Source organism: Oncorhynchus nerka, linkage group LG7 (assembly GCF_034236695.1).
Source record: "Oncorhynchus nerka isolate Pitt River linkage group LG7, Oner_Uvic_2.0, whole genome shotgun sequence".
Classification (NCBI taxonomy): Eukaryota; Metazoa; Chordata; class Actinopteri; order Salmoniformes; family Salmonidae; genus Oncorhynchus; species Oncorhynchus nerka.
This window is the reverse complement of record NC_088402.1, coordinates 23,192,665-23,218,330: the sequence shown is the minus strand read 5'-3', so window position 1 is coordinate 23,218,330 and position 25,666 is coordinate 23,192,665. Positions and strand designations below refer to the sequence as shown.

General features: G+C 40.2%; 1 protein-coding gene across 2 annotated transcripts in view; it reads right to left on the bottom strand.

The window, feature by feature from the left end:
* Nucleotides 1–23,287, bottom strand: part of slc39a4 (solute carrier family 39 member 4) — a 30,040-nt gene extending 6,753 nt beyond the window's left edge. The window contains exons 1-12 of one of the 2 annotated variants that reach the window (XM_029651354.2): nucleotides 22,875–23,279; nucleotides 21,430–21,771; nucleotides 20,806–21,010; nucleotides 20,014–20,255; nucleotides 10,893–11,064; nucleotides 9,611–9,783; nucleotides 7,894–8,061; nucleotides 7,414–7,509; nucleotides 6,211–6,265; nucleotides 1,532–1,684; nucleotides 974–1,161; nucleotides 18–695 (exon numbers count right to left, since the gene is read on the bottom strand). In XM_029651354.2, the coding sequence (XP_029507214.2) occupies nucleotides 567–695; nucleotides 974–1,161; nucleotides 1,532–1,684; nucleotides 6,211–6,265; nucleotides 7,414–7,509; nucleotides 7,894–8,061; nucleotides 9,611–9,783; nucleotides 10,893–11,064; nucleotides 20,014–20,255; nucleotides 20,806–21,010; nucleotides 21,430–21,771; nucleotides 22,875–23,084 (2,133 nt within the window). In that variant the 5' untranslated portion in view covers nucleotides 23,085–23,279 and the 3' untranslated portion in view covers nucleotides 18–566. Of the gene's footprint in view, nucleotides 1–17; nucleotides 696–973; nucleotides 1,162–1,531; nucleotides 1,685–6,210; nucleotides 6,266–7,413; nucleotides 7,510–7,893; nucleotides 8,062–9,610; nucleotides 9,784–10,892; nucleotides 11,065–20,013; nucleotides 20,256–20,805; nucleotides 21,011–21,429; nucleotides 21,772–22,874 lie in introns of those variants that run through there. The other variant, XM_029651355.2, reaches the window with a different exon arrangement.
* Nucleotides 23,288–25,666: the final 2,379 nt, after the last annotated feature.

Below are 25,666 nucleotides of genomic sequence, written 5' to 3'. Positions count from 1 at the left end.
TTATTGACTCAAGAAAGTTCAGCTTTTAATTTTTAATTAATTTGTAAACATTTCTAAAAACATAATTCCCCTTTGACATGATGGGGTATTTTTTATAAGCCAGTGACACAAGATCTCATTTGAATCCATGTGGAAAAAGTCAAGGGGTGTGAATACTTTCTGAAGACACTGTACATGAGGTTAATACAAAAGGTGTGACAATTAGAGAGGAAGTAGCCTGAGGACCTGTGAGTCCCATTATAAATATAGGTTGTATAATTTACAGTTTGAACCAATCACATTCAGATGATATCCCTTCAAATAGTAACATTAGCACCTACGGCAGGATGTGTCCACACAGAAGACCAACAGAATATACTTCTATGTGTTAGATGCATAAGATACACCAGAACTAGCCTGTATGCTCATACTGTGTATAACATAGAGAAAAGTAATGTCAGGAAACGTTGAATCATATAGAAATACCAAGCGTGTTACAGATACAGTAAAACAGATGAAATACAGCATAGCCTACATAGTGTCATTTGTAATTGTATTGTACTGTACAGTGTTAGGAATGGGAGGCTCTAGAAGCCAATTGTATCCTCATATAGAGAGAGGAGGAGCAGGATGCCCCAGCCAGACAGCAGTCCTACGTTCTGCAGCAGGAACATGAGCCAGGGCCTACGGTTGTCCACATGGACCATGGTGGGGAGCTGGGGGATGAGGATTAAGACAATCAAATGCATTTCACTCATTCTTCAAAATATATAATATTTATAGAGGAAATTATGCATTTCTGAAAGGAATAGGAGCAACTGTGTCATAACTCGGGGTCAGAGTTCTTCCTGGTCAGGTCACATGGCCAGGAGATGCTAAAGGCCCAAGTCAAAGCAATTGAACTATTCGTGCGACAGATTCTCATTTGAAAAGAACCACCAAGAAGCTATTCCTCCTATCCTGTTTGAGAATGTGGTAAAACTAGCATACTAACCATATCAGCCAGACCCACGTACAGGAAGAGACCAGAGGTGATGGCAGCGATCCACTGCTTGGTGGCCAGGTCAGTAGAGATGGTGAGGGCGATGTAGAGACCGATGAAGGATGTGAGGGCACTGGCCACGTTCAGCATCAAGGCCTTCTTCACTGACACCCCGCTGTGCAGCAGGATAGCGAAGTCACCTGGGTGATGTAGAGAAAGGAGAAAGGAGGGGTATAATGGGATGACACTGGTGATCAAATGTCAGTCTTAGCTTGATGTCATTGGAAAGATTGTGTGAATTAGAAACAGAGCCAAATGGCTAAACTGTGTATCTGCTAATCATCTACCTTTCATATATTGCTATTAATCCATTCTAATACTTTATTGTTTGAAATGAAAGATAATCTTCTGAAATCAACTAAATATATATATCGAGTTCGATTTGTTTGATTTCAGAAGATTATTGTTCATTTCAAACAATAAAGTATATATATATATATGGCTGGACCTTATTCTCAAGAGCCTTTTTCAACATGGCCAACTAGAGGAATCAGTCGGTGCTCCACTCACCCAGTTCGTGAGGCAGCTCATGACAGAACACAGCCAGAGACGTGGCAAGACCTGACTTCCAGGAAACAGAAAAGGCTGCTCCGATAGCCAGGCCATCGGCAAAGTTATGTATCCCGTCCCCTATGGTAACCATGTAGGGTAGCAGACGCTGTTCTAGTGGAGGGGAGAGACAGAAGGGAAACTCAGAGAGAGGCTCAGTTGTCTAAATAAGTCCATTCAAAATGCAGCTATTGTTAATAATTGTATATATATATTTGTAAATACAGAATATACTGTATGACTACATGACCAAAAGTACTGTATGTGGATACCTACTCGTCGAATATCTAATTTCAAAATCATGGGCATTAATATAGAGTTGGTCCCCGCTTTGCTGCTATAACAGCCTCCACTCTTCTGGGAAGGATTTCCACTAGATATTAGAACATAGCTGTGGGGACTTGCTTCCATTCAGCAACAAGAGCATTAGTGAAGACGAGCACTGATGTTGGGCGATTAAGCCTGGCTCACAGACAGCGTTCCAGTTCATCCCAAATGTGTTCAATGGGGTTGAGGTCAGGGCTCTGCGCAGTCAAGTTCTTCCACACAGATTTCCCTTCATTGGAACTAAGGGGCCTAGTCCGAACCATGAAAAACAGCCCCAGACCATTATTCCTCCTCCACCAAACATTACAGTTGGCATATTACATTGGGGCAGGTAGCGTTCTCCTGGCATCCACCAAACCCTGATTCGTCCATCGGACTACCAGATATTGAAGCGTGATTCATCACTCCAGAGAATGCGTTTCCACTGCTCCAGAGTTCAATGGTGGAGAGCTTTACACCGCTCCAGCCGACACTTGGCATGATGATCTTAGGCTTGTATTGGGCTCCCGACGTACAGTTATTGTGCTGACATTGCTTCCAAAGGCTGTTTGGAACTCGGTAGTGAGTGTTGGAACCAAGGACAGACAATATTTACGTGCTACACGCTTCAGCACACGACGGGCCGTTCTGTGAGCTTGTGTGGCCTACCACTTTGCGGCTGAGCCATTGTTGCTCCTAGATGTTTTCACTTCACAATAACAGCACTTACAGTTGACAGTGGCAGCTCTAGCAGGGCAGAAATCTGACAAACTGACTTGTTGGAAAGGTGGCATCCTTCGGCGGGGCCAAGTTGCAAGTCGCTGAGCTCTTCAGTAAGGCCATTCTACTGCCAATGTTTGTCTATGGAGATTGCATGTCTGTGTGCTCGATTTTATACGCCTGTCAACAACTGGTGTGGCTGAAATAGACGAATCCACTCATTTGAAGGGGTGTCCACATACTTTGTATATATAGTGTGTATATACAGTTGAAGTCGGAAGTTTACATACACTTAGGTTGGAGTCATTAAAACTCGTTTTTCAACCACTCCACACATTTCTATAGTTTTGGCAAGTCGGTTAGGACATATACTCTGTGCATGACACAAGTAATGTTTCCAACAATTGTTTACAGACAGATTATTTCACTTATAATTCACTGTATCACAATTCCAGTGGGTCAGAAGTTTACATATACTAAGTTGACTTAAACAGCTTGAAAAATTCCAGAAAATTCTGTCATGTCTTTAGAAGATTCTGATAGGCTAATTGACATAATTTGAGTCAATTGGAGGTGTACCTGTGGATGTATTTCAAGATCTACCTTCAAACTCAGTGCCTCTACACTTGGCATCATGGGAAAATCAAAAGAAATCAGCCAAAACCCCATTTAAAAAAGTCTGGTTCATCCTTGGGAGCAATTTCCAAACACCTGAAGGTACCACGTTCATCTGTACAAACAATTGTACACAAGTATAAACACCATTGGGGCCACACAGTCGTCAGACAGCTCAGGAAGGAGATGCGTTCTGTCTCCTAGAGATGAGCGTACTTTGGTGCGAAAAGTGCAAATCAATCCCAGAACAACAGCAACGGACCTTGTGAAGATGCTGGAGGAAACAGGTACAAAAGTATCTATATCCACAGTAAAACGAGTCCTATATCAACATAACCTGAAAGACCGCTCAGCAAGGAAGAATCCACTGCTCCAAAACCACCATAAAAAAGCCAGACTACGGTTGGCAACTGCACATAGGGACAAAGATCGTACTTTTTGGAGAAATGTCCTGTGGTCTGATGAAACGAAAATTGAACTGTTTGGCCATAATGACCATCGTTATGTTTGGAGGAAAAAGGGGGAGGCTTGCAAGCCGAAGAACACCGTGAAGCACGGGGGTGGCAGCATCATGCTGTGGGGGTGCTTTGCTGCAGGAGGGACTGGTGCACTTCACAAAATAGATGTCATCATGAGGTAGGAAAATATGTGGATATCTCAAGACATCAGTCGGGAAGTTAAAGCTTGGTCGCAAATGGGTCTTCCAAATGGACAATGACCCCAAGCATACTTCCAAAGTTGTGGAAAAATGGCTTAAGGACAACAAAGTCAAGGTATTGGAGTGGCCATCACAAAGCCCTGACCTCAGTCCTATTGAAAGTTTGTGGGCAGAACTGAAAAAGCGTGTGTGAGCAAGGAGGCCTACGAACCTGACTCAGTTACACCAGCTCTGTCAGGAGGAATGGGCCCAAATTCACCCAACTTATTGTGGGAAGTTTGCAGAAGGCATCAAGAAACATTTGAACAAAGCCAAAGTTAACCATTTAAAGGCAATGCTACCAAATACTAATTGAGTGTATGTAAACTTCTGACCCACTGGGAATGTGATGAAAGAAATAAAAGCTGAAATAAATGATTCTCTCTACTATTATTCTGACATTATTCACACATTCTTAAATGAAGTGGTGATGCTACCTGACCTAAAACAGGGAATTTTTACTAGGATTAAATGTCAGCAATTGTGAAAAACTGAGTTGAAATGTATATGGCTAAGGTGTATGTAAAGTTCCAACTTCAACTGTATATATATATATACATAAATAATGGTGTGAATAGACAGTATGGACAGTATATGAACAGAAGATATGTGTACAGCAGTACCGTAATTGCTGGACTATTAAGCGCACCCGAATATAAACCGCACCCACTGAATTATTAAAAAATATGTATTTCGTACATAAATAAGCCGCACATGTCTATAAGCCGCAGGTGCCTACCGGTACATTGAAACAAATGATAAACTTTACATAGCCTTATTATAACTTTACACAGCCTTTAAACGAAACATGGCTTGTAACAAAAATAAATAGGCTTTAACGAAACACGGCTTGTAACAAAAATTAAACAGTAGCCTACCATTAAAGTCATTGGTCACTATCTTCCTCCTCCTATGCACTGAAACCACTGAAGTCATCTCCTTCGGTGTCGGAGTTGAATAGCCTCAGAATTGCTTCATCCGATGTTGGATCGTTTTCATTGTCGCTCTCGTCACATTCATCCGGAGGCAAATACCCCGCTGAGCTCATGCTGCCCCTTCAACACGCAGCAGTCCAGCCTTTCGAAACCCGTTGATGATAGTGGATTTTTTGACAATGCTCCACGCTGTCAGGACCCACTGGCAGACTTGACCATAAGTTGCTCTTCGCATGCGGCCCGTTTTAGTGAATGATTTCTCCCCACTTGTCATCCAAGCCTCCCACTGAACAAGGAGCGCCACCTTAAATGCATGATTTACACTGATGTCGAGTGGCTGCAAATACTTTGGGCCATCTGCTTTTCTTCCCTCTGAAAGCTTTTGTTGTCTTTTTGCACTGAGTCAGTTCCTCACGCTGCTGTTTCCAACGTCTTATCATCGACTCATTAAGGCCAAGCTCCCGTGCAGCAGCTCTATTTCCTTTTCCAACAGCCAGATCGATCGCCTTCAACTTGAAAGCTGCATCATATGCATTTCTCCGTGTCTTTGCCATGATGAGGGTGACAAAATCATTACTGTAATCAGAATGATGGGAAGTTTGAGCGCGCTCGATTTAGGTCACATTATGTGACGGTGCTCAGTTTTTTGGCGGCATGAATCTTGTGAAAGCGGGAAAAATCCATAAATTAGCCGCGTCATTGTATAAACCGCGAGGTTCAAAGTGTGGGAATAAAGTAGCGGCTTATAGTCCAGAAATTACGGTAGTTATATAGGATGAGTTTTGACTAGAATACAGTATATACATATGGAGTGGCTAAAACAGTACAGTGCTAAACATGATTCAAGTGACCAGTGTTCAATTACTATGTACTGTAGGGCAGCAGTCTAAGGTATCATTGTAAATGATATTATAATTTACAACGATGACGGGTTGTACCTGCAGCTAAAATGTTCTATCCCTTTAGCAAATATCCTTTTTAACTGTTCATTAGAAAAGAACACAGCTCTTTTGTGCACCTTACTCTTTGTCACACTGAATGTGTGTAAACATTGACTAGACCTGAGACTTGACTCGCACAGTAAGTTTACAGTTTGACATTGTAGCTACTTCCTGAATGTCAAACCTTGACCTATTTTTGTATTATTATTATTATTATTATTATTATTATTATCTTTGCTACTCAGTCATGTCTTACTGACTTACTTCAACACATTTCTTAGTCTATATTGTATATTCTTATTGCGTATATATTTCCAAACATTAATATAAAAAGAAAAAGGCTTTCCTGTGCAAGTGACCAATAAACTTTGATTAGATGTAATGTCTTATGAAAAGGTTGTAAGTAGACCCAGAAGACTTTCTTACCTCTTGAGTGTTGGTTTTGTTCTGGAAAGGCTTTCTCTGTGTCATTGCTATCAACCTAGCAGGATCAGAATATTACAGAATAATAACACCTGAATTAAAGCAGTGAAAGGGTTAGTGAGGGACAAGGTGTTCAGAAACACGGATAGTAGAGACGTAAGACTACATGCTGTGCCAGGTAAAATATAGGCTTACTATGAAACTGGCTTTTCAGTCATGGATCTATATCTGACTCAGTTCTCCAAGAGAGAGGTTAGAGGGTTTACAACCTACCAAGTCTGCCTGTGAATAACTGTCACACAACCTACCAGGTCTGTCTGTGAATAACTAGTACATAACCTACCAGGTCTCTGTGAATAACTGGTACAGAACCTACCAGGTCTGTCTGTGAATAACTGGTACAGAACCTACCAGGTATGTCTGTGAATAACTGGTACAGTACCTACCAGGTCTGTCTGTGAATAACTGGTACAGAACCTACCAGGTCTCTGTGAATAACTGGTACAGAACCTACCAGGTATGTCTGTGAATAACTGGTACAGAACCTACCAGGTCTCTGTGAATAACTGGTACAGAACCTACCAGGTGTGTCTGTGAATAACTGGTACAGAACATACCAGGTCTGTCTGTGAATAACTGGTACAGAACCTACCAGGTCTGTCTGTGAATAACTAGTACAGAACATACCAGGTATGTCTGTGAATAACTGGTACAGAACCTACCAGGTCTCTGTGAATAACTGGTACAGAACCTACCAGGTATGTCTGTGAATAACTGGTACAGAACCTACCAGGTCTCTGTGAATAACTGGTACAGAACCTACCAGGTGTGTATGTGAATAACTGGTACAGAACATACCAGGTATGTCTGTGAATAACTGGTACAGAACCTACCAGGTCTGTCTGTGAATAACTGGTACAGAACCTACCAGGTCTGTCTGTGAATAACTGGTACAGAACATACCAGGTCTGTCTGTGAATAACTGGTACAGAACATACCAGGTCTGTCTGTGAATAACTGGTACAGAACATACCAGGTATGTCTGTGAATAACTGGTACAGAACATACCAGGTATGTCTGTGAATAACTGGTACAGAACCTACCAGGTCTCTGTGAATAACTGGTACAGAACCTACCAGGTGTGTCTGTGAATAACTGGTACAGAACCTACCAGGTGTCTCTGTGAATAACTGGTACAGAACCTACCAGGTCTGTCTGCGATACAGACTGCTTGTTATTTTTGTCCTGCAGGTACATCTCCACGACTTTACCATGGTCACAGTGATGGGGCTCAGACTCCACCTGGAAACACAATGAGACAATGTGCTCATAATATCATATCTTTTGATTGCAGACAGCATAGAACATGTATCTACTGTTATTACCTAACAATTATCACATTTTGGAACCAGTAAGACCTGACTAATTTCTGTGACCGAAGCATTGCACTTTATTAAAAGTTTATTGCAAATATACGTGTGTGTTTTTTTTCACCATGGATCCACTGAACCAGTAAGCAGACAGAACAGTGGGGTTCAGTAAGAAGATAACATTTCGAAACAGAGTGAAATTGGGAGGTACTACCTGAAATTGTCCAATTACGTCACAGATTTTTGTTTCTTGATGCAAAACATTTTGCTACATTGAGCCCTACTAAACACAGCCCAGGGGATAGACACTACTTACCCCATGGTGATGCGGAGCATGGTGCGTGGTGATGATGGAGAAAATAGTCTCCATGAGATAGAAGCAGTAGATTCCAGCCATCAGCACCAGTATCTTATAGATGTAGTCTGGAACCTCCTCTGAGTGGCTGTGGTCTGTTCCTTCACTGTGAACATGGAGGCCTAGGAACTGAATCAAAAGAGGAAACACGGTCACAACACGGTCAGACACAGTCAGCCCAATGTCATTATAATGACAGTGTTATGACAGTGTTATGTAACCTTTATGACGGCAATACACAGGGAAGGATAAAACCAAATACTGGTGATGCAATCAACCTGTGGGTCCATTACTCTGAAATGGCCTCCTTCAGATGCCACTGTTCTGACAGATGAATGTTTAGAGTGGAGACTGGTACCTATCCACCATATTGCTTTCACCAATCATGTCCTCTCAATAGGTAGTTGTTAAGGAGAGAAGAGGGGGATAAGAAACCATTTCGGCACCATAGGGACACAGTGTTATTTTACTCTCATCATTGGCTTTGTAATGACCGAAGATTCCCCGAAGCAACATCGGCCCATTTCTCTGTTTGTCCAATGAGAGGGTGTCGTTTCAGTTCCTTAATCACATTATTTGACACTGTAGCTGAGGATAGGGTGTGACAGCCTGCTAATACGTCGTCCTGTGATGTTGGCATGGATCTAAAAGGATTGAGCTACAGGAACAGGAAGTTCTGGATCTCCTTTAGAAGAGTCTGTCTGCCCTGGGGGAAATTAGCCAACTAAACTCAACTCCACGATTTACGATGCAGTTGAGTGGCAACAATGTCATGTGTAAATGCAAGCTACTCTTTGGGTGCTGAAATCAGTATTTCTTGATTAAAAAAAACATTTTATGTGACGTCGTAGCTCCAGTCCGCCCACACTAGTTGCAGCACAACTCCATCGTAAATTGTGGAGTTAAGTTTAATCAAAGGCCCTCAGACATCTAGATGAGCATTGGGTTGCACAGACATTAAAGGCCCAGTGCAGTCAAAACTGGATTTCCTGTGTTTTATATTTATTTCCCACAATATGTAGTTGGAATAATACTGTGAAATTGTGAAAATTATGACAACGGCCATTTGGTGTAAGAGCTGTTTGAAAAGACCCCCTGAAATTTCAGCCTGTTTTGGTGGGATGGAGTTTTGGTCTTCCATGGTGACATCACCATGCAGTAAATTAGTTAACAGAGTTTCAAACCTCTGGCAATAACGGCTAGTTTTCACCCTCCCAACTCAGACCACTCGCAGACAGTCCCAGCAAAAATTCTTGCTTGAGAAATTGCTTTGTTTAGAATCTATTTCTTTATATTTTTTTGTAACATTTTAATTTAAAACAATCACAGTAAGGTACTAAATTGTTACCTAGAAATGATTTGATGTTGAGATAAAAACGGCTGCATTGGATCTTTAATCATAGAAAGAGGCCTAGCTGGTTAGATTGTGATGTTGCGTGTGATGCGCTGCTGGTACAATCTAAAAGGTAATGCTGCTGAACAATAACCAGATGATACCTGATGATATACCTGTTATGCTATAAAGTGAGTATAAAGTCTAAATCTGTGTTTTTTCCCACATTGTCCATTCCAGGCACAGTTCCAGCAACTATGATGGGTGTGTAACCAGGCCAGCACAGTACAGCTCAGCTTGAATCAGCTGGGCTCGGTAATGTGAATATGGTACTGTGGTGCTCACCATAGGCAGGAGGTGCAACAGGGCGTCCCCAGTGAGGGAGCCCACGGCCAGGCTGACACAGAACTGGATGATGAGCTGGAAGACACTACTACAGGAAGTACACAGCAGCACCACAACGCCAACCACAGCGGCCAGACAGATCAGAAGATTGGCGATGGTGGCATACACATACTCTGTGGAGAGAGAGAATTAACATTACTGGGTTCAACGTATACAGTAATAACAGGACAAGCAAATCAGTCAGTCAAGCCATGAAAGGTCTGTTAGATGATAATATATTCCACATACTGTGGATGTTACCTAATGATAACATCCATCTATACTGAACAAAAATATGCAACATGCAACAATTTCAAGTTAAAGTTCATATAAGGAAATCAGTCCATTTAAATCAATTCATTAGGCACTCATCTATGGATGTCACATGACTGGGCAGAGGTGCAGCCATGGGTGGGTCTGGGGAGGTATAGGCCCACCCACTAATCCAATGGGGAGCCAGGCCCAGCCAATCAGAATGAGTTTTTCCCCACAAAAGGGCTTTATTACAGACAAAAATACTCCTCAGTTTCATCAGCTGCCTGGGTGGCTCAGATGAACCCACAGGTGAAGAACGCAGATGTGGAGGTCCTGGGCTTGGCGTTACACATGGTCTGCGGTTGTGAGGCCGGTTGGACGTACTGCCAAATTCTCTAAAACAACGTTGGAGGCGGCTTAAGGTAGAGAAATTAAAATTAAATGATCTGGCAACAGCTCAGGTGGACATTCCTGCAGTCATGCTGTTTAATCAGCTTCTTGATACTTCTTGACCTGTCAGGTGGATGGATTATCTTGGCAAAGGATAAATGCTCACTAACAGGGATGTAAACAAGCATGTGCACAAAATTAGAGAAATAAGCTTTTTGTGTATATGGAACATTTCTGGGATCTTTTATTTCAGCTCATGGAACATGGGACCAACACTTTACATGTTGATTTTATATTTTTGTTCAGTATAGTTTAAATTTTGGAGCGTTTATATTTATGAACATAGTAAATGTATAGGTGCAGAGTCTCACTATCATTCCCTTTTCATTAAAAAGTAAATAGTGACGAATGGGCCTTTCTGTATCAAAAGGAGAGGAGTGAGTGTTGAATAGAGTGTGTATTGTAGTAGTCAATCAATCACATATATTTTATAAATCCCTTTTAACATCAGAAGTTTACATATATCCATCCTAAACTCCCAAAGAGCAAGCAATGCAGAGGCAGAAGCATGGAGCTAGGACTGTAGCAGTCCACTCACTCTCTATGGTGCTGAGCTGGTCTGATGGTCCAGTGGGGGGAGAGGTGCTGTTGCAGGCCCCACTGAGGATCTGCTGGACCAGGGCTGGGCTAAGCCGGGCCACGTCATACCTGGACAGGCTAGATCCATTCAGCCCATGGATCTTTACCAGTTCCTCTGGGCTGAAACATGTCTATATGGAGAAAACAGGGCTTAAACACATCTACATAAGCAGGAAATGCCAACAACGAACAGTCTAACTCATATTTATGCATTAAAAGCACATAATAAAAGAAAAGCATTGTACGTTTTAGTTTTGTAAAGTTGGCGCGGGAGAGGTGGATTTCTTCTTGTTATCGATCAATAATGACAAACCTTCTGGCATTGACAACTTAGATGGAAAGCTACTGAGGAGGGTAGCTGACTATAGCCACTCCTATATGTCATATCTTTAATCTAAGCATACAGGAAAGTGTGTGCTCTCAGGCCTGGAGAGAAGCCAAAGTCATTCTGCTACCCAATCAGAACTATCAGCTTGCTGCCAGCTCTTAGCAAACTGTTGCAAACAAATGCAATACTATTTCTCTGTAAATAAATGTTCTCTGTAAATAAATTGACGTTCAGCATGCTTATCGAGAAGGGCACTCAACATGTACTGCACTGACATAAATGACTGATGATTGGTTGAAATAAATTGATAATAAGAAGATTGTGGGAGCTGTACTGTTCGATTTCAGTGCAGCCTTTGATATTATTGCCAATAACCTGTTGTTGAGAAAACGTATGTTTTATGGCTTTTCAACCTCTGCCATATCGTGGATTCAGAGCTTTTCTTCTAATAGAACTCAGAGTTTGTTTTTATAGAAGCCTCTCTCTAATGTAAAACATGTATGGTATGGTATACAGCAGGCAGGTCTCTAGGCCTGCTATTCTTTTCCATTTGACCAATGACCTGCCACTGGCATTAAACCAAGCCTGTGTGTCCATGTATGCTGATTATTCAACCCTATACGTGTCAGCAACCACCGCTAATGAAGTCACTGAAACTCTTAACAAGGAGTTGCAGTCAGTTTTGGAAAGGGTGGCCAGTATTAAACTGGTCCTGAACATCTCGTAAACTAAGAGCATTGTATTTGGTACAAATCAGTCCCTAAGCTCTAGACCTCTAGCTGAATCTGATAATGAATGGTATGGCTGTTGAACAGGTTGAGGAGACTAAATTACTTGGTGTTCCCTTAGATTGTAAACTGTCATGGTCAAAACATATAGATTCAATGGTTGTAAAGATGGGGAGAGGTCTGTCCATAATAAAGAGATGCTCAGCTTTTTTGACACCACACTCCAAAAATCAAGTCCTGCAGGCGCTAGTTTTGTCTTATCTTGATTATTGTCCAGTCATGTGGTCAAGTTTTGCAAAGAAAGGTCTAGTTAAGCTGCAACTGGCCCAGAACAGAGCGGCACATCTTGCTCTTCACTGTAATAAGAGGGCTAATATAAATACTATGCATTCCAGTCTCGCTTGGCTAAAAGTAGAGGTGAGACTGACTGCATCACTTCTTACTTTTATAAGAAACATTAATGTGCTGAAAATTCTACATTTTTGCATACAGCTCTGATACACACACTTACATACCGGACATGCCACCAGGGGTCTTTTCACAGTCCCCAAATCCAGAACAAAGTCAAGAAAGCTTACAGTATTATATAGAGACATTATTGCATGGAACTCCGTTCCATCTCTTTGCTCAAGTGATCAGCAAACCTGGTTTAAAAAAACAGATGAGGCAATACTTCACGGCACAACGCCTCTCCCCTATTTGACCTAGATATTTTATGTGCATGTATTGATATGTAGGCTACGTCTGCCGTTAAAAAAGTATGTAGTTCTGTCCTTGAGCTGTTCTAGTCTATTATTGTTCTGTATTATGTCATGTTTCATGTTTTGTGTGAACCCCAGGAAGAGTAGCTGCTGCTTTCACAACAGCTAATGGAGATCCTAATAAAATACCAAATACATGGAGGAAACAGTCCTGAAACATGTCTACATTGAGGAAACAGCACTTAAACATGTCTATATGGAGAAAACCAAGATGAAACAAGTATACATGGAGGAAACAGCGCTGAAACATGTCTACATTGAGGAAACAGCACTTAAACATGTCTATATGGAGAAAACCAAGATGAAACAAGTATACATGGAGGAAACAAAGATGAAACAAGTATACATGGAGGAAACAAGTATACATGGAGGAAACAGGGATGACACAAGTATACATGGAGGAAACAAAGATGAAACAAGTATACATGGAGAAAACCAAGATGAAACAAGTATACATGGAGGAAACAAAGATGAAACAAGTATACATGGAGGAAACAGGGATGAAACAAGTATACATGGATGAAACAAAGATGAAACAAGTATACATGGATGAAACAAAGATGAAACAAGTATACAGGGAGGAAACAAAGATGAAACAAGTATACAGGGAGGAAACAAAGATGAAACAAGTATACATGGAGGAAACAAAGATGAAACAAGTATACATGGAGGAAACAAAGATGAAACAAGTATACAGGGAGGAAACAAAGATGAAACAAGTATACATGGAGGAAACAAAGATGAAACAAGTATACATGGAGGAAACAAAGATGAAACAAGTATACAGGGAGGAAACAAAGATGAAACAAGTATACAGGGAGGAAACAAAGATGAAACAAGTATACATGGAGGAAACAAAGATGAAACAAGTATACATGGAGGAAACAGGAATGAAACAAGTATACATGGAGGAAACAAAGATGAAACAAGTATACATGGAAACAAAGATTAAACAAGTATACATGGAGGAAACAGGGCTGAAACAAGTATACATGGAGGAAACAAAGATGAAACAAGTATACATGGAGAAAACCAAGATGAAACAAGTATACATGGATGAAACAAATATGAAACAAGTATACATGGATGAAACAAAGATGAAACAAGTATACAGGGAGGAAACAAAGATGAAAAAAGTATACAGGGAGGAAACAAAGATGAAACAAGTATACATGGAGGAAACAAAGATGAAACAAGTATACATGGAGGAAACAAAGATGAAACAAGTATACAGGGAGGAAACAAAGATGAAACAAGTATACATGGAGGAAACAAAGATGAAACAAGTATACATGGAGGAAACAAAGATGAAACAAGTATACAGGGAGGAAACAAAGATGAAAAAAGTATACAGGGAGGAAACAAAGATGAAACAAGTATACATGGAGGAAACAAAGATGAAACAAGTATACATGGAGGAAACAAAGATGAAACAAGTATACAGGGAGGAAACAAAGATGAAACAAGTATACAGGGAGGAAACAAAGATGAAACAAGTATACATGGAGGAAACAAAGATGAAACAAGTATACATGGAGGAAACAGGAATGAAACAAGTATACATGGAGGAAACAAAGATGAAACAAGTATACATGGAAACAAAGATGAAACAAGTATACATGGAGGAAACAGGGCTGAAACAAGTATACATGGAGGAAACAAAGATGAAACAAGTATACATGGAGAAAACCAAGATGAAACAAGTATACATGGATGAAACAAATATGAAACAAGTATACATGGATGAAACAAAGATGAAACAAGTATACAGGGAGGAAACAAAGATGAAAAAAAGTATACAGGGAGGAAACAAAGATGAAACAAGTATACATGGAGGAAACAAAGATGAAACAAGTATACATGGAGGAAACAAAGATGAAACAAGTATACAGGGAGGAAACAAAGATGAAACAAGTATACATGGAGGAAACAAAGATGAAACAAGTATACATGGAGGAAACAAAGATGAAACAAGTATACAGGGAGGAAACAAAGATGAAAAAAGTATACAGGGAGGAAACAAAGATGAAACAAGTATACATGGAGGAAACAAAGATGAAACAAGTATACATGGAGGAAACAAAGATGAAACAAGTATACAGGGAGGAAACAAAGATGAAACAAGTATACATGGAGGAAACAAAGATGAAACAAGTATACATGGAGGAAACAAAGATGAAACAAGTATACAGGGAGGAAACAAAGATGAAACAAGTATACAGGGAGGAAACAAAGATGAAACAAGTATACATGGAGGAAACAGGGTTGAAACAAGTATACATGGAGGAAACAAAGATGAAACAAGTATACATGGAAACAAAGATGAAACAAGTATACATGGAGGAAACAGGGCTGAAACAAGTATACATGGAGGAAACAAAGATGAAACAAGTATACATGGAGAAAACCAAGATGAAAAAAGTATACATGGAGGAAACAAAGATGAAACAAGTATACATGGAGGAAACAAAGATGAAACAAGTATACATGGAGGAAACAGGGATGAAACAAGTATACATGGAGGAAACAAAGATGAAACAAGTATACATGGATGAAACAAAGATGAAACAAGTATACATGGATGAAACAAAGATAAAACAAGTATACAGGGAGGAAACAAAGATGAAACAAGTATACAGGGAGGAAACAAAGATGAAACAAGTATACATGGAGGAAACAAAGATGAAACAATTATACATGGAGGAAACAAAGATGAAACAAGTATACATGGAGGAAACAAAGATGAAACAAGTATACAGGGAGGAAACAAAGATGAAACAAGTATACAGGGAGGAAACAAAGATGAAACAAGTATACATGGAGGAAACAGGGTTGAAACAAGTATACATGGAGGAAACAAAGATGAAACAAGTATACATGGAAACAAAGATGAAACAAGTATACATCGAGGAAACAGGGCTGAAACAAGTATACATGGAGGAAACAAAGATGAAACAAGTATACATGGAGAAAACCAAGATGAAACAAGTATACATGGAGGAAACAAAGATGAAACAAGTATACATGGAGGAAACAAAGATGAAACAAGTATACAGGGAGGAAACAAAGATGAAACAAGTATACAGGGAGGAAACAAAGATGAAACAAGTATACAGGGAGGAAACAAAGATGAAACAAGTATACATGGAGGAAACAAAGATGAAACAAGTATACATGGAGGAAACAAAGATGAAACAAGTATACAGGGAGGAAACAAAGATGAAACAAGTATACAGGGAGGAAACAAAGATGAAACAAGTATACATGGAGGAAACAAAGATGAAACAAGTATACATGGAGGAAACAAAGATGAAACAAGTATACATGGAGGAAACAAAGATGAAACAAGTATACATGGAGGAAACAAAGATGAAACAAGTATACAGGGAGGAAACAAATATGAAACAAGTATACATGGAGGAAACAAAGATGAAACAAGTATACATGGAGGAAACAAAGATGAAACAAGTATACAGGGAGGAAACAAAGATGAAACAAGTATACATGGAGGAAACAGGGATGAAACAAGTATACATGGAGGAAACAGGGATGAAACAAGTATACATGGAGGAAACAAAGATGAAACAAGTATACATGGAGGAAACAAAGATGAAACAAGTATACATGGAGGAAACAAAGATGAAACAAGTATACAGGGAGGAAACAAATATGAAACAAGTATACATGGAGGAAACAAAGATGAAACAAGTATACATGGAGGAAACAAAGATGAAACAAGTATACAGTGAGGAAACAAAGATGAAACAAGTATACATGGAGGAAACAGGGATGAAACAAGTATACATGGAGGAAACAGGGATGAAACAAGTATACATGGAGGAAACAAAGATGAAACAAGTATACATGGATGAAACAAAGATGAAACAAGTATACATGGATGAAACAAAGATAAAACAAGTATACAGGGAGGAAACAAAGATGAAACAAGTATACAGGGAGGAAACAAAGATGAAACAAGTATACATGGAGGAAACAAAGATGAAACAAGTATACATGGAGGAAACAAAGATGAAACAAGTATACATGGAGGAAACAAAGATTAAACAAGTATACATGGAGGAAACAAAGATGAAACAAGTATACATGGAGGAAACAGGGATGAAACACATGTACAGTGGCTTGCGAAAGTATTCACCCCCCTTGGCATTTTTCCTATTTTGCTGCCTTTCAACTTGGAATTAAAATAGATTTTTTGGGGGGGGTTATATCATTTGATTTACACAACACTTTGAAGATGCAAAATATGTTTTATTGTGAAACAAACAAGAAATAAGACAAAAAACAGAAATCTTGAGAGTGCAAAACTATTCCCCCTCCCAAAGTCAATACTTTGTAGATCCACCTTTTGCAGTAATTACAGTTGCAAGTCTCTTGGGGTATGTCTCTATAAGCTTGGCACATCTAGCCACTGGGATTTTTGCCTATTCTTCAAGGAAAAACTGCTCCAGCTCCTTCAAGTTGGATGGGTTCCTCTGGTGTACAGCAATCTTTAAGTCATACCACAGATTCTCAATTGGATTGAGGTATGGGCTTTGACTAGGCCATTCCAAGACATTTAAATGTTTCCCCTTAAACCACTCGAGTGTTGCTTTATCACTATGCTTAGGGTCATTGTTCTGCTGGAAGGTGAACCTCCATCCCATCCTCAAATCTCTGGAAGACTGAAACAGGTCTCCCTCAAGAATTTCCCTGTATTTAGCGCCATCCATCATTCCTTCAATTTTGACCAGTTTCCCAGTCCCTGCCGAATAAAAACATTCCCACAGCATGATGCTGCTGCCACCATGCTTCACTGTGGGGATGGTGTTCTCGGGGTGATGAGAGGTGTTGGGTTTGCGCCAGACATAGCGCTTTCCTTGACAGCCAAAAAGCAACATTTTTGTCTCATCTGACCAGAGTAACTTCTTCCATATGTTTGGGGTCTCCCACATTCCTTTTGGCGAACACCAAATGTGTTTGCTTATTTTCTTCTTTAAGTAATTGCTTTTTTCTGGCCACTCTTCCGTAAAGCCCAGCTCTGTGGAGTGTACGGCTTAAAGTGGTCCTATGGACAGATACTCCAATCTCCGCTGCGGAGCTTTGCAGCTCCTTCAGGGTTATCTTTGGTCTCTTTGTTGCCTCTCTGATTAATGCCCTCCTTGCCTGGTCTGTGAGTTTAGGTGGGGCGGCCCTCTATTGGCAGATTTGTTGTGGTGCCATATTCTTTCAATTCTTTAATAATGGATTTAATGGTGCTCCATGTGATGTTCAAAGTTTCAGATATTTTTTTATAACCCAACCCTGCTCTGTACTTCTCCACAACTTTGTCCCTGACCTGAGCTGCTTGGTTTTCATGGTTCCCCTTGCTTAGTGGTGCTGTAGACTCTGGAGCCTTTCAGAACATCTGTATATATACTGAGATCATGTGACACTTAGATTTCACAAAAGTGGACTTTATTTAACTAATTATGTGACTTCTGAAGGTAATTGGTTGCACCAGATCTTATTTAGGGGCTTCATAGCAAAGGGGGTGAATACATATGCACACACCACTTTTCTATTTTTTTTCTTGTTTTTCTTCTTTTAAACAAGTGATTTTTTTTCATTTCACTTTGTGTATGTCCATTACCTTAAATCCAAATAAAAATACATTTTAATTACAGGTTGTAATGCAACAGAATAGGAAAAATATCAAGGGGAATGAATACTTTTGCAAGGCACTGTATATGGAGGAAACAGGGCTGTAACACCCTATAGTGCACTGTTTTGGGCACTATGAAGGGAATAGTGTGCCATTTGGGACACAGTCAGATACAGTATTTGGATGAGTAGACAAGTATATTAATTAAATAATTCATTTGCATTTCCATTTTACATTGATGCACTGCACAGCACAGCATGTTCAGCTATTCTTTCAGCTATTTCATCTTTATTTAACCAGGTAGGCTAGTTGAGAACAAGTTCTCATTTACAACTGCGACCTGGCCAAGATAAAGCCAAGCAGTGCGACAGAAACGACAACACAGAGTTACACATAAACAAACGTACAATATAAAAATCTATGTACAGTGTGTGCAAATGTAGAAGAGTAGGGAGGTAGGTAATAAATGGGCCACAGTGGCAAAATAACACTGGAGTGGTAGATGTGCAAGTAGTGATACTGGGGTGCAAAAGAGCAAGAGGGTAAGTAATAATATGGGGATGAGATAGTTGGGTGGGCTATTTACAGATTCACTGTACCTGTACACAGCCATCGGTAAGCTGCTCTGACAGCTGATGCTTAAAGTTAGGGAGGGAGATATAAGACCCCAGCTTCAGTGATTTTTGCAATTCGTTCTAGTCAATGCCTTAAATGTACACTCCTTAATGACTAAAGGAAAGATGTCATTGGGAATTCATTCATCTCTTGTGGAAAGACTATGGAAACATAAATGGTTCATCTGACCAAATTACACAAGATTTTAGTTCTGGGTTTAGTTTGAGATTAGGCATTTATAAAGTGGGGACCACTTTTACAAGTGACATGTCATTATGCCTCAGCTGTGCTCCTTTTCATTCAGATTTCTCCAATAGAGATGTTACCATGGAGGGAATCCTATAGCTCCCAATAGCTCAGGCAATCTAAAGCACATCTAATGCTCATTACAACACACAGGAGGAGCAGCAGACACCATGGGTTTAGCAGTTTGATAATGAATCTGAGTGAAGGAGTGTGTGTGTGTGTGTGTGTGTGTGTGTGTGTGTGTGTGTGTGTGTGTGTGTGTGTGCTGTGCCTTTAAGCCCCGAAGAGAGAGTGAAGCTCAGGCCTTGAACTAATAACCCAACAATTACACACCAAGCACTGAGGTGGTTCAGTGTAATAATTACCCACCAAGCACTGAGGTGGTTCAGTAAAATAATGACACACCAAGCACTGAGGTGGTTTAGTAAAATAATGACACACCAAGCACTGAGGTGGTTCAGTATAATAATGACACACCAAGCACTGAGGTGGTTCAGTATAATAATGACACACCAAGCACTGAGGTGGTTCAGTATAATAATGACACACCAAGCACTGAGGTGGTTCAGTATAATAATTACCCATCAAGCACTGAGGTGGTTCAGTATAATAATTACCCACCAAGCACTGAGGTGGTTCAGTATAATAATTACCCACCAAGCACTGAGGTGGTTCAGTAAAATAATGACACACCAAGCACTGAGGTGGTTCAGTAAAATAATGACACACCAAGCGCTGGGGTGGTTCAGTATAATAATTACCAGGTCCCAGCTGCTGATGTTCCTCTGGTGGTACCCCTCCTCGTGACTCTGCCTGAAGGCTGCACTTCCACCTCGACCCCCCCAACCACTCTGAGCACCTCGACCCCCGCTAGCGGTACTGTGGTGACTATGATCATCATGACCATGGTCATTGTTGTGTCCATCTTGATCTCCATGTTCATGATCGTGTTCCTCTTTGTGGATTCCACCCAGTTGCAAGCTCTTCATAATACCTTCCAGCTCTACGGAGATGAATCAGAATGATATGATTGGTGGTAATGTATATAGCAGGCCATTGGGGAACAGCAGGGGCGAAACTTTGGCTTTAGAAGTGGGGGGGACATATTTTTTTCGTATAACTTTTTTTTCTTCAGTCAGATTAACACTCCAAGAGCCTACCCGGCACCTCGGAGTCGTCAGCATGGTCCTAAAGCACACTGTTGCCTCGTTTTGTATCACATTCCAATGATAAAACTGGGGGGAACATGTCCCCCCCGTCCCCAGTGAAAGTTGCGCCCCTGGGGAAAAGTAATATACACTCTCATTACCAGTGGTTTTCATGGGGTAATGTTAATAACATAGCCCCTCAAGGGTAACATGCTAAATAAATGATGAATTATGTATGACACAACATGGATGAATGAGTAGGTTGAAGTACAGGCAGGAGGATGACATTACATGGCAGTGTAATAAAACTAAAGAATAAGATCAAAATGATTCATACTAATAGGAATATTCACTTGTTATGAGGTAATATGACAGTAACAACATTAAAGGGTTATCGTACGGTACCATGAATAGTGATGTTGTCAGAGCCGAAGCGGTTGAGTATGAAATCCAAAAAATACTCTTCTTCAGGTAGTGCTCTGGCTGTCATGCAGTCACCTCGTAAAGCATGGTACACTATGTATCCAAACACCACATCTGTGTTGTGAGGGTCACCATCACTAGTTGACGCGCTGCTCTCCTCTAAGATGTCTTGACCAGTGAGACAGTGCTAAATGACCATGATAACAAGACAGGACAGACTTACACTGTTGAATAGAAATACTTTGTTGAGACAAATTAACTATTTAGAAAACAGGTCAGTATATACAGTATTTTGCTATTCTTCATTATAAACTGGGTAGTTCCAGCCCTGGATTCCGATTGGCTAAAATGCATGGCATATGAGACAATATACCACAGGTATGACGCAATCTCCTGGTTTACTGTTCTAATTACGTTGGTAACCTGTTTATAAAAGCAATAAGGCACCTCTGGGGGTTTGCAGTATATGGCCAATATAACACGGCTAAGGGCTGTAGCCAGGCACTCTGCATTGTTAAAACTTTAACAGCCCTTAGCCGTGGTATACTGGCAATATACCACACCCCCTCGGGCCTTATTACTTAATTATTACACATCAGCTCCAACCTGGTCGTACTGCTGATCAGGTTTGTAGTGCTTCTCCATGTTTCGGAGCAGAGTCTCTATCCCACTGCTCTCCATGTCTCCGTGTCCATGCCCATCCCTGTGCCTGTGGTGGTCATGGCCTGTGATTTCCTGGATGAGGTGGTCATGGCCTGTGATTTCCTGGATGAGGTGGTCCGTCTCATCCCCCCACCTCCCTGCCCTCACGGCAGAGCAGGCCTCGGTGGGAGAGCTGAGGTAGAGGTGGCATCCTGCCGCTACTCTGAAGAAGCCCTCGTTGTGAAGGAGACCACCAGTGCTGGTAAAGTTACCCACCAGCTGGTCTACTGACTGCACAGAGAGGCACTAGAAACAAGCTTCAGTGTTACATGTAGATTATTTATGTACTAAGGACAAATATAGGTGTAATTTATAAGAGAAAACATAAGGTCGTAAGGTCTTATTGTTTTGTCATTATGACCGCAAGCTAAAGGAAAGGAGTTTGGGTTGGTTTGACTTGGGTGACATTTTCTGATCTTTAAGAGCAGACTATACTCTGGGTTTTTTAGTCAGGACATACAGTGACTTTGCACAGTATCATAATGTAGATAATAGTCCGAATCTACCGCACATCCAAAACCGACTAGTGAATGTGCTGGAGGCTAAATGCAAAACTGGAGGAACAGGAAAAAGTCTCCACACATTTTCAGTCAGCTGTAAATGGATTTTAGAAGAGGCTGAGCTTGATGCAGGTCAGACTGACTGAAAGAAATATGAAATAGAATTTCAGAAATGTAAGGAAAATAGAATGCCTGATCATTAAGATGCAATTTAAACAACCTGCACAGTGAAGGTTGATACAACCAAGACATTCAAATGAATTGGTGATGTAAAAAGCATTAATATAAAATATTATATTGGGTTTATGATCATTGTAATAGTCATATAGAAGGCTATGCTAATACTTGTAACCCAGCCATACGCCATTTAAGCCTAAGACATTGTTCTATAATATCTACTACCCTGCTTTAGTGTTGGTTTTATGTCATTGCAATAGTAAGAACATAAAGGTCGGGATAAATGTTGTTACAAAAATCGGGTACAAAACAATCGGCAATGCTGACGTCGTGTAATATCTCTCTGTGTAATAATAACACGAATCATTATTGTTTTTAATCTATAATACAGTAATAATAACAATATATATATATTTTTTAAAATATTATGGGGCAAGCTTTAACTTTAAAATTGCTCAAGATATATGTATCAATAAAAATGTAAATAAACTCTGTCAGAGGCTGATAAAAAAAACGGATATATTTTAGCTATTGGTCTAACAAAGAACTGTGACTGTACGTACAGCGTAGTCTCCAGTAGTGTAGCGCACGACACAGTACAGTAACAGGTGCAGAATGGACCTCGACCTTTCCTAAAGCGCGAGCTGTAGCGAGTGTAGGAAAAAAAGTTACCTTTTCACACGACACACCAGGGCACTGCACACGCTTCTCTAACAGTTTGAAAAAGGAGCGAACTGACATTTCATCCAGGTATTCCTCTCCTGGCGACACGAGCTCCACCACTTTGTCATATACATCCACAGGTGAATACCACGCATAGCTGAATAGGTTAATACTCAGACATAGGAGAATAACGGGGAAATAATTATATGTAGTTTCCATTGTTATATCTATAAAGATAAAATACTCTATAAACAAATAATCAAAAATAAAGTGCTAAAACAGTGAGTTTAGTCGATGAGTTGTTTCCCGAGTGGCGCAGATCATTCCACACGCGGTTTTTAAGTTCATCATACAGGTCTCTATAATTACGAAGTTAGAGATTTCATCGACCTGTAAGCTTGCCTTTGATTGGTCCAGAGGCGAGATGTGCTTCTCTACCAGTCCATAAATAAGTGACCATTGCAGTTAACCTGAATGAGGGGTACATGTCCAAATCACCTGTCTTCATTGTAGATTCAGCGTAAACTGACCTAAACTGAAATAATGGCAAGTTCGTTTTTTTAAATGTCAGTACAATATGTTGCTAAGAACACAGGCAAAATATGTGTGCCAAGTGACACACTTACACCCTCAATGGCCAGAACTGTCTTGATGATGACCATCACTAGCTGTTGTTATCTAAATATCAAATAATTGTACAATGAAGTACCTTACTGTGAATATTTACATTTAAAATGGTCAAAAATAAACCAAAATAGCTTCTTAGTAAAGGGCAATTTCTCAAGCAAGAATTTTGCTTGGACTGTCTGAATGGTCTAAGTGGGGAGGGGAAAACGCTGCTGTTATTTGCAGAGAGGTTACTGCCTGGTGATGTCTCCATGGAACATGGAAAGCCAAAACTCCATCCTACCAAAACAGGCTGAAATTACAGGTGGTCTTTTCAAACAGCTCTTAAACTAAAAGGGCATAATCATAATTTTCACAATTTCCCAGTATTATTCCAACCCCATAGTGTGGAAATATATCAAACGCAGGGAAATCTCATGTTTTACTGCCCTGGGCCTTTAACACTTCCCTTTACTGACAACAGGTTGTGTATTAGGAAAATTGACAACATGATGTAACGAGACAATGTATTACTGTCAGCGTGGAAGGTGGCTGGTGGAACTTTTGTCAAAACAAATCATTCACATACTGTCATTTCTACAGAACTTTTTCTGTTCAAAAAAATAAAGAGCCAACACATAGTTGAGGAAATGTATTGATGAGTGAATTCAGAGGCCCCATTCTTTACGTATACCCATTTTGTGGAGTAAAAGCACTTTCCATGGACAACATTCAAAATGTTGCATTGACCGTGTGCCTGGATGATTGAGTCCCATAGTTTTTCCTGGCAATGACTAAGAGAAACTTTCTCACGGCAAACCAAGAAGATAAGATGTACCAATGCATACACAACCTTCAGTATAATCTAGAAGCCATATGTTGCCATGTTAACTAATTCACAAAGTGTTCATGTGAATTACCAATGAGGGCATATAGGTGTTCATCTACTTGACCAATGATAATGAGACCAATGTTGTGTTACATGTTGTGTAAGTACAACGAGCAGGAGTAAAATGTATGTTTGGCAAGGTGTTGTCTGAGCACGATCCTTCCATCGCAATGTAAATGAAAGACTGGAGTAAAATACTTTCCATGGACATCCATCATTTGTATTGACCGTGTGGCTGGATGATTGGGTCCAGTATTTAGGGACAATAGTTTTTCCTTACCATGACTAAGATAAACTCCTGGCCCTCAAAATGGTTAGTGGACTGCCATTACTGTAACACCTGTTGTCACAAGTGCATCTCAAGCTATTGGGGGGAAGTTTCCCCTTGGTACAGATCTGTGATCAGCTTTCCCTCCCCCAATCCTAACCATTACTGTGGAAAATTGAAAACTGACCCAAGATCAGTGTCTAGGGGCGACCACCCTACAATGCATCATCAGAACAGAGGCTGGGCCAGGTGAGACTGGTCTAACACATCCTTGTGTCATTGTCAACAGGATATGAGGAGGAGATCCCCTGTCTCCAAGTCAAACATGAAACTGTTTGAAGGGTCTTCGGATGTAAGTGTGAGTATGAATATCCAAAGAGGTACCCAATGTAGACCTTCAGTGGTTTGCCACCTGTGTTACTTTGAACATATTTGGATGAAAGAAAGGCATGTGCAGAGTAGAAGAGCAGTGAGCGTGAAACTGCTGCCTCGTGGGAGATTTTGTTCTGAAGGGCCTAGCAGGATTTCTGGATCTGTATAATGGGTTTGTGACGTGTCATAGCCTTGAACGAACGAATGACATTACATTATCAAAGGAACAGTCATCATGTGGTAATGATCTTATAAAAACAACATTATCATGGTCAATATTAACATTATCATAGTCAATATTGATGTTATTATGGTCAATATTAACATTATTATGGTCAATATTAACATTATTATGGTCAATATTAACATTATTATGCTCAATGTTAACATTATTATGCTCAATTTTAACATTTTTATGGTCAATATTAACATTTTTATGGTCAATGTTGATGTTATTATGGCAATATTAACATTATTGTTAATATTAAACACATATTTGATTCATATTTTGCCACAACAAATCCCCATAAGCCTACATTCAAAAGAATAATGTAATATATTTGATGTTTGGTTTCATAGACCACTCTCTCCATACAACAAGGTTGCCAGGGATAGGTAATTAGTTTAGCTTCCCATTCAGTGAATGCATGCTACCTGACAAAGTTC